The 10,260-nt window shown below is 38.5% G+C and overlaps 1 protein-coding gene across 1 annotated transcript; it reads left to right on the top strand.

Moving 5' to 3' along the window:
• Nucleotides 1-3,251: 3,251 nt before the first annotated feature.
• On the top strand, nt 3,252-5,267 carry LOC131048499 (pentatricopeptide repeat-containing protein At2g13600-like). The gene is made up of 2 exons (XM_057982460.2): nt 3,252-4,136; nt 4,305-5,267. Exons 1-2 carry the CDS (start codon nt 3,959-3,961, stop codon nt 4,631-4,633), a joined length of 507 nt encoding a protein of 168 aa, XP_057838443.2. The 5' UTR covers nt 3,252-3,958; the 3' UTR covers nt 4,634-5,267.
• Nucleotides 5,268-10,260: the final 4,993 nt, after the last annotated feature.

Here is a 10,260-nt window from a genome sequence, read left to right as displayed (position 1 = left end):
TTAGTCTTTGCTTTTTGTCTCTAACTCATATCAAACCTTCTTTATCTTGTTCCTCCTCTTGAACCCCTTTATTTTTTGCATCAAGTCCTCTTCTCTATGTTCCCCCTCCTTGTGTCTATAACTGGAAGACTAATTTATAGATCGGTTTCCATTTTTTAGCCTTTTGAGTAGCACTCACATTCCATGTTCCTCCATTTCTCAAATCGAAACCAAGTAACAACACTATTTAGATGTATATCAACATAATATTGCTAACCATCACATGTAAAATGAATTGTAACTTAATGGAAACCATCATTAAATTCTTTGTATATTTTATCAACCTCCAGATTTTGCCATGTGAAACTTTATGCTTAATAGATTTTGAGACTTCAAAATCCCAAGTCACCAACATCCCTTTGTTTGAATAAATTGATATCCTAAAAGGCCAATAGTACAATATTATGACGTGTGTCACTATCTTGTAAAACTTAGATATCAACATACACTCCTTTGCACTTCACATAAGCTTGTAAAGTCCTTTGAGAGCAAATAGGCCATCCACTAGGTCACCAATCACTATTCCTTACAAGACCCATCATTATTCACATGGTTAACAAAAGAGTCCATCTTGAATATTTTAAATTGTTTAATTTTTTAAAACACAAAATACAAAATCAAACCCATGTTATGAATATAAGATATCCAGTTACACAATCCACCATTGAAAACCTACAACATGATTTTGATTGATTTTCTTTGTATATTGACCATGACTTTATTTTTATAAATCCTTCAATTGAGATCATAAAATCCTTTTATTTAACTTAAATGTAACAAAAATAATCATAGAGGGACCATTTCATTCCACTCATATATCAATTAATCATGACTATTATTTCAAGATAATACAAGATTACACTACTCTTAGAATACTCTTGCACCCAAAAATATCAATCCATATTTCTAAAAGCAATCTATATGATTCTAGAAAATGAAAACAAGAGGATAAATTATTTATCAGGCGTTTTATCTTAAGTAAGAAGCATTTCAATGGATTGATTACAATACCATTTTTTTTTTCCATTTTTCTTTTCACTGAGAGAGGAATCAAGAGGTTAATCCAACAACCCGAAGCTTAGCTCTTTGACATAATGAACCCCATAATATTTAGAATGAAGTGCATTGGGCCGCATACAAAAAATAAAATGATGTAGCTCATGTAATTCTCTACTAATACTTGGTTAATAAGATTATAAATAGGGATGATGTATGTTTAGTTCTCCATGTGGTAGTCCGTTGTGATTTTTCATGAGAGTTTGGAAGTTTTTCATTCACAAAAATAAATGAATTTGAATGAATGAATAAAATATTTTAATAATGTCTACGAGGCCAAAGAACCTATGGGACCCACGAACAACACACACCCCCCAAAAAAAGTGCACTAAGACCTTAAACAATATGTAACCTCCTCTCTAGATCTATTCTTCTATAATGGATTTTGATCAATAGGATTGTTTTTTTGTCGAGTTTTGTATCTTCAAACGAAGTGTTTAAATTGTTCGTTTTCAAAATGTCTTCATAGCTGGCACAGGATCTCCGTATGTCAAGCATTCCATGACAAAATGTCACTCTATCTCTATTGCTCTTGTGTTGAAAAATAAGCATATTCTCTTTTCCCACTCTTCTTTAGGTATCATCCATCTACCAGTTTCACACTTGATGTGATGGAAGTTGGTTATTAATTGAGCTATCAACATTTTTGCTCTTCATTTAATATTCACTCCTATTTAGTTTTTTCCATCATGGTCTCTTGTAGGGTTGAATTTTTTGATATAATAGACTTTTTACACCTATTTGTTTTGTCCATAAGCTACTCCTAATTTTTTCCTTCACAATTTTTTTATTTCTTCATTGGTGTCTAAACATTCCTATATACTAATGCCCCATTTTTTCATCCATGTGGTATTCCTTCTATCTAGTCTCTCCTCTATAATCATCTTAGGCCAACAACGTTTTTTCATATTTTGAGTCTTCTTTAGATAACTTACCAAATGAACCATTGTTGATGTTTCCTACGGATAGGTGTCATTTTCTACCAATAGGATCTCATATGGGACAACAATTTTATTTTTTAGATTGCTTATGCTTAAATATTTCTGAATTCTTTCAACTTGCCTCGATTTTTTATTAGACATATTACTAACCCAAATTTCACATCCGTATAGGACCACTGAGGTGGCCAACAAACCAAAAAGCATTCTCTTAGTTTTTCAATCTCATAGCTCAACATTCCTACACCTATTTTGTAGCAAGTATGGTGCTTTCCATCCTCCTTGAATTCTTTTTTTCTCTACATGTTTCCCAGTTAAGTTTGTTGTGAAAATAAAGCCAAAGACATTTGTTCTCATTCACCACTTCCAATGAATTGCCTTAAAAGATAAATTATTTTGTGTTTTTGAAAATTTTCTCAAAGAGAAGATCATTACTTTGGTCTTGCTAATGTTTACTTGCATTCCTACCTCCTCCCAAAAGGTTTCAAGCACCTTCAAGTGCTCCCTCATAGCATTTGTTATTTTAACAATTAGAATCAAGTCATCCACTAGCTATAGCTAAACTCCCTCTCCACTAGTGTTGTTTAGCCATTTTTCTAAATTATTAATATATAACATAAACAATGTTTAGAAAAACAAACGAACTTGTTTAACACCAATGTCACTACCAAAATATTACAACATTCCCTCTAAAATTTTGATTTTACCCTGACTTGCTCACATACAGATTTAAGCACATTTGAAACTCCCAATTTCTCCATTCTATTCCATAATTTGTCACATGACACTTTGTGGAATTTTTTTTTTAAGTCTAGAAAACAGCAAAAAGCCTCATGCCATTAGATATTCCATATTTTTGTCTTCGGACATGTAGTGTTGCAGTTAAAACACTTCGTTGGTGAAGCAGCCACCAAGATTCAAACCCCTGTTGGACCATTGTGCTCGCAGGCCTTGTGTCTTTGCTGGGCCGTTGTGCTCATGGGTTTGAACAAGTGAAGTATGGGGATAAGGTCCCCCAGTTGTGGCCTCACCGGTTCATAGCTCCAGGTCAAAAGCGTTTCACGTGAAGCTGGAGGGCGTGTCATGCCTGCGTCACTAGTCACGTTAAAATTTTTACTATTCCATATTTTTTCAAGTTGGACAATGGAAAGTGAATGGATATTCCATATTTAAAACAATAATGGAAGGCTAATGTAGATTGAGTAAAAATTCTCTTAGAATTGAACAATGCCAATGCCATTCGCCATTGGTCACAATCTCAATCTCACAGCATTGTGTAAGGAAGCTTGGTTGAAAGCGTCGCTTCACGGTCTGCTTATGACACACAGTCCAACTGTAAACGCCTCTACATATCTTTAACTATTGCAAGCCCGCATTTCCGAGAAATTCCTATAAGAGGGTAAGCAAATCCACTCCGACATCAATGAGAGGGAATTTGAGTTTGCTACACAATTTTTTACAGAACACCCTTATACGGATGTATGACAATTGTGGAAGCTTAGTTGATGCACGCAAAGTGTTTGACCAAATGACTGAGCATGATATCTTCTCATGGAATATCATAATTGCAGCTTACAGAAGACACGGGGATCCTCACGAAACATTGAGAGTGTTTCAGAGAATGCAACCAACAGGTTTCCAACCTGATCAATTTACGTTTGCCAGCATACTCCCGGCGTGTGCCAAAATGAACTCGTTGGAACAGGGTATGATCATACATCAAAGAATAATTGATAGTGGAATTCTGTCAGATGATGTAGTTAGAAATGCCCTGGTAGATATGTATGCAAAATGTGGAAGCATACAGAAAGCACGTGAGCTGTTTGAAAATATGCCTCAAAAAAATGTGGTCTCATGGAATGCAATGATTGCTGGATATACACAAAACGGTCTTCTTGACAGAGCTATAAAGGCTTTTCGAAAAGATGCCTCAAAGAAATGTTGTTTCATGGAATGCGATAATTGCAGGATATGCACAAAATGATTTTGTTGAAGAGGCCTTGGAAAATTTTAAGAAAATACAATCGACAGGTGTAAAGCCCATTACTACAACCTTTGGCAGTGTCCTTACAGCCTGTGCCAAAATGGAAGCTTTAGAACAGGGTATGGACATTTACCAAAACATAATGAAAAGGGGGTTTTTATCAGATGTTTTAATTATAAATGCTTTGGTAAATATGTATGCTAAATGTGGAAGCATACACAAGGCATGTGAATTGTTTGATAAAATGCCTCAAAGAGATGTCATCTCATGGACTTCACTGATTGCAGGATGCGTACAAAATGGACTTGTTGAAAAGGCCTTGGAAACTTTTAAGCAAATGCATTTGGGAGGCGTAAAGCCAAACTCCACAACCTTCGCAAGCATCCTCCCAGCTTGTGCCAGAATGGGAGCCTTAGACCAAGGTATGGGCCTCCATCGAAGCATAGTGGAAAGGGATATTTTGTCAGATATTGTAGTTGCAAATGCCCTCGTAGATATGTATGGAAAATGTGGTAGCATACACAAGGCATGCAATCTGTTTGACAAAATGCCTCAAAAAAAATGTGATCACATGGACTACAATGATTGTAGGATATGCATAAAATGGGCTTGTTGAAAAGGCATTAGAAGCTTTAAAGCAAATGCAATTGGCGGGTATCAAGTCAAACTCCACGACCTTTGCAAGCATCCTACCAGCCTGTGCCAAAATGGGAGTTGTAGAACAAGGGGACATCCATCAAAGCATAATAGAAAGAGGATTTATGTCACATCTTGTAGGTGCAAATGCTCTGATTGATATGTATGCAAAATGTGGAATCATACACAAGGCAAGTGAAGTTTTTGACAAAATGCCTCAAAAAAATGTAATATCATGGAATGCAGTGATTTCAAGGTATACACAAAATGGGTGTGTTGAAAAGGCTCTGGAAACATTTAAGCAAATGCAATCAGTAGGTGTAAAGCCAGACTCAACAACCTTTGTCTGTATTATCCCAGCATGTGCCAAAATGGGAGCTTTAGAATAAGGCACAGACATCCATCAAAGTATAATAGAAATGAACAAATTGTTAGGTGTTGCGGTTGCAAATTCCCTAGTAGATATGTATGCAAAATGTGCAAGCATATAGAAGGCACGCTAATTGTTTGATCAAATGCCTCAAAGGAATGTGATCTCATGGACTTCAATGATTGCAGGATATGCACAAAATGGCTTCTATAAGGATACTCTTAGTCTTTTTGAATCAATGAAGCTCTCTAGAACACACCCTGACCATGTAAGCTTCAATTGTATTTTATTGGCATGCAGTCATGCAGGTTTAGTGGATGAGGGTTGTAAATACTTCAATCTCATTAGTGACTTTTGTTTATTGTGAAAAGTGGATAATAACAATATTGAAAGACTAAATAGATTCAATCACAAAACCCTAGTCTAACAACAACAAATATCCACCATAACAAATGAAGATTACCTAAGACAATGCAAATCAACGAAATCACAAAGATTATACCATCACATGTATAATAGGGTTTGGATCTCCATTCTTCCTATCTCCATTGATCTTGCTTGATATATTTGCTCTCAGATTTTATGTGTACACAAGAACTCAATAAAGAACGAAAATGTGGTTGTAAGTAAACTTGATCGCATATGAAAGTTCGAAAGCGTAGTTGGGGAGTCACCTGATTAGAATCATTAGGGTTGATAATGAAGGAAGCATCTCCTTATATAGAAGACACTATAAGAAATAGAGGGATAAGATTGAGAGGTGTAAAAGATAAATGGTCGGCTAGGATTAGAGGTTAGGTAGAGGAAATAAGAAAATAATGAGAGGGTAGGTAGTGTAGGAATTAAGAGATGAATGACATGTGTCAGGGGTAGAAAAGGTTAATGAATTAATTAGATAAATAAAGATTTAGTTAATTAATAGAGGAAGTGGGATCAATTAAATAAATAAGAGTATTTATTTAATTTAAGAGAAAAAGATAATTTAAATAAATAAATGTATTTATTTAAATGAGAAAAGGCTTAGAAAAGGATAAATGAATTAATTAAATAAATAAAAATTTATTTAATTAATAGAAAAATTAGGCTTAAATAATTAAATAAATAAAAATATTTATTTAATTAGACAGGACAATATTAGATGTCTACATTTTGCCCCTCTTTGAGACAATGCAGCTTGTCGCGTTGTTTCAAAGAAGATAAGATGAACTGATACCAAGGTGCCCCAAGACGGGAATGATATGCCCCCTCGAGAGATTGGATGAAAATGTATGAAAAGATCGCAGACAATCTCTCGATAAGAAAGAAAGGGTAGAATGGACTGACCAGATAGGATAGAGTGACAGAGTCACGGGATAAAGAAGACTGACTCGGGAGACTAGGGCTAGGGTAGTCTATAAGATAGACTATGAGAGAAAACATCCTCGTTTTCATCCACACATCCAAGAGATCAGAGTGCAGAGAGAGCAAAGAGCAGTCAATAATGATGGCATTGGTTCACAAATTTGATCGCGTTCACCGATATCAGAGGCCAGCAGATGTAGGAGAGTCAGTAAGTACCACAAAACCTCCTTGTACTTTGTTGCATTAATTGTTGTCATAAATGCATTTTAGGTAGGTCAATAAATGCACATTAGGTAGGTTGCAAAAAAATGTCAAGCGGAGTACAAACGCTAAGGCGCGTTTGCGTTGGTGCCAAGTGCGTCTGGGTAGGATAGGCGCATCTGTGTTTGTGTCAGGTGCATCTATGTCTTCAAGGTTGAATCAACAGTTATGTGATAAACATACGTTGTCAATTGGATAAGCTACTGAGAGGATACACTCAAGCAGGTCCTCTAGGGAAGACTAGGACAGCAGATAGAGCTGGGATTGACAATTTTGTGATAAAACATACATTACCAATTAGAAAACTACTCAAGAGGATACACTCAGGCAGAGCCCTATGATAGGATAGATCGAGGCACTTTGTGAAGAACAGGGAGTACCATAGAAATTGACAATTCTGTGATAGAACATACATTGTCAATTGGATTAGGCTGAAAGTGACAGTTATGTGATAGAACATACATTGTCAATTGGATAAGCTACTCAAGAGGATACACTCAAGTAGGTTCCCTAAAGATAGGATAAAAGTATCACTTTGTGATGAACATGGAATGCTACTAGGATAGAAAGAAACATTTTATGATGAACAAGGAGTACCACTAGGATAGGAAGCAACACTTTGTGATGAACAGGGAGTACCACTAGGTTAAGAAGCAACACTTTGTGATGAACAAGGAGTACCACTAGGATAAGAAGCAACACTTTGTGAGGAACAGGGAGTACCACTAGGATAAGAAGCAACACTTTGTGATGAACAAGGAGTGCCACTAGGATTGACATAGTTGATTTGCTTGACTGTAGGAGGACCTACCGATGTTGGAGTCACGGGCGAGATTCCCTTCGACTCAAAGTTTACAACCAAAGCTGACACTCGAGGATAGAGCAGCAGTTGAGGCCATGGGCTTGCGATACATTATGTATATGCCTGAGTTTCGAGCAAACATGGGATTGTTGACTGCATTAGCTGAGAGATGGCACTCAGAGACTTGCACATTTCATTTGTCGATGGGTGAGATGAGAGTCACCTTGGAGGACGTGTATAAGATATTGTGGATATCAATCGATGGGGAGTTAGTTCCTTACGATCAAGAGGGAGACATGGATGCACTGAGACGAGTGTTTCAGGATCTAGGACTGGAGATGAAGGTTGGACATGTGGCTTGGGATACCATGACAATGACAAGATTGGCACTATCGGTGGTGCTGGGAGGAGCGATCAACAAATTCCTCTATTCGGATAGGGCGACACAAGGGTTGGCTGTGGGATGGGGGAGGACTCTTGAGACATTGGTGACAGAGCACACCAGGTTTGCATGGGGGCTATGTCTGCTGACACACTTGTATTATGAGTTGCATCAGTTTGTGTATCACGGATTAGCAAGATTGGGATGCAGGGTGACATTATTGTAGGTATGGGCGTATGAGCATCTATTGGTTACATGTCTGATACACTTTAGAGGCAGGGGACATGGACACAACTATGTACATTTATATGATATAGTTACGTCATAGCCATGGATTGGGAGACTAGAGTATTGGTGCAGGGTTATCGATGAGATAGACAATGTGGTATGGAGGTCGTACTTAGACTGTGAGGAGTGGGAGGATGATGCAGTGGAGTTGTCGTATGTATTCAGGAGTATGTATCTGATAGGGAGGACATCATATGTGATTGAGAGGCAGTTGATAGATAGGATGTGCAGGCAGTTTGGCATGATACATCGGATGCCACAGGGTTCAGGGATGTATGCATGGACAGTGAGGGATCAGATGCATTTGGGGCCATTTCTTTCTTATGATCAGGCTGTGATACAGATGGTAGAGATGGTTCCCATGCCTTGGGACATATGGGCAGATGTAGAGGATGCAGGTATGGATGCAGAGTACACTGCATATTGGGGAGATCATCCTTTTCCACGGTTGACGAATCCAGGGGAGTCGATAGAGGGAGACAGTGGAGGTGATGGAGATGATAGTGGGGATGGTGGAGGTAGAGGCTGACGGTGGAGACGGGGCGCAATGATAGAGAGGAGAGTGGCTATGAGGAGAGAGGGCGAAGAGGAGAGATAGGCTCAACAGGCTCATGTAGTGAGAGGCAAAGGTGGATTGTCGTTACAGGTGCTAGTAGCACAGGTTCCCAGATAGGTACATGCACCTAGACAGGTATAGGGATAGGGACATGGACAGGAGTAGCCACAGGGACAGGGTGAGGGTGGAGAGGAGGAGGATGAGCTATTATCTTTGAGGGAGATCTGTCAGGGACATGCAGATGAGATCCAGGATTTGGAGAGGGAGACAACTAGGCTAAGGAGACAACTGAGGGACATTGAGTGGGAGAGGGATCAGGCTATTCAACGCTATATAGAGGCTGAGACAACACTGAGAGCAAGGGGACAGGTAGTAGAGGACACAGGGGCTAGATACGCCTATGTTCTGCGGGCAGGGGAGAAGATAGGCTACTAGAGAGACCTATACTATGGAGCGGTGCTACCAGATCAACAGGTAGGAGCTTCCGAAGACCATCACGGATGACGACGACAACCTTTGGAGGGAGAGACAGGAGACAGGCATCTAGCGGTGGGGTCATGGGTCCTCCACCACCACCAGATAGGGGGGAAGGAGAGATGATCCTAGGGCAGGTCCTTTCAGGGATTACACTCCGTCGAGGCTAGCTAGCTTTGAGGGAGGGAGTTCATCATAGCCTTAGAGGGCTCCCTATGTATCAATTTTTGTACCATTTTTGTATGATGATGTAGACAACTTCGGGTGATTTTGTAGCCATATGTATTTTGACATCATTGTATCATGATACATATGGTTTTGATATATATATGAGATGATTCATCCTTGCAGCAGCTATATGCATGTGTACCTATGTGATGTATGTATATGCAGGTGCAAACTACATGAAATGCATATATTTTTGGCATGTCATTATACTCAGTCATGTGATAGAGGGCTACACGGACTCAAGAAGGATGATGGAGGTCAATTAAGAAAGGGGGATGAAAGATAGAAGATATGGAAGTGAAAGAGCTTCTTGTGTGTTATCATCATTGAGCTTTATTATGGGAAATAGGTTATGACAATCGAGGTATATGTTCGACCTAGAAAGTCATTGTACCTGTTTGCATGGAGATTAGAAAGTCGCAAACAAAGAATGCCCCAGTTCATACTAGACTCACAATGTCCTCATATCCTTGGATAAGTCATAGCATTACTAAGAGACAATCCATAAACACCAAAGAAAAATAGGCGATGATACCTCATCCTCGCCTTTCAAGTCAAAGACATCCTAGAGATAAAATCTCTAGTCAGAGACATCCTAGAAAAGCTAAAAGACATGTCACCAAAAGAAAACTAAGGCTCGACACCAACATCCACTATAGTCCTCAAGTTTAGTGTCTCTTGCCACTTGTATGAGTCGATTTGATTATGGTCACAATGTGTACTTTCACAAAAGGATAGATAGCACTGAACCATAATGTTGTCTGAGTCTATTGAAAGAGTCGATTTGTTGAAGCCCATTGTTGCTTGCGTCTCATCTGAAACTAACTAAATCCATGAAATTGATACTTTATTGCAGAGAAGACAAAAATTTATTGCGGATCCGTGATGCAAGTGCTGCTTTATTG

This window comes from Cryptomeria japonica, chromosome 2 (assembly GCF_030272615.1).
Source record: "Cryptomeria japonica chromosome 2, Sugi_1.0, whole genome shotgun sequence".
NCBI classification, from domain to species: domain Eukaryota; kingdom Viridiplantae; phylum Streptophyta; class Pinopsida; order Cupressales; family Cupressaceae; genus Cryptomeria; species Cryptomeria japonica.
Note: the sequence above shows the minus strand (reverse complement) of the source record. Positions and strands in the feature narration are given on the sequence as shown.

What these genes read in the sequence shown, in the direction of transcription:
- LOC131048499 (XM_057982460.2), top strand. Translation starts at nt 3,959, where the DNA reads ATGCCTCAAAGAAATGTTGTTTCATGGAATGCGATAATTGCAGGATAT. An exon ending in AATGGAAGCTTTAGAACAGG is followed by an intron (nt 4,137 to 4,304) that starts GTATGGACATTT and finishes CACTGATTGCAG; the next exon opens with GATGCGTACAAAATGGACTT.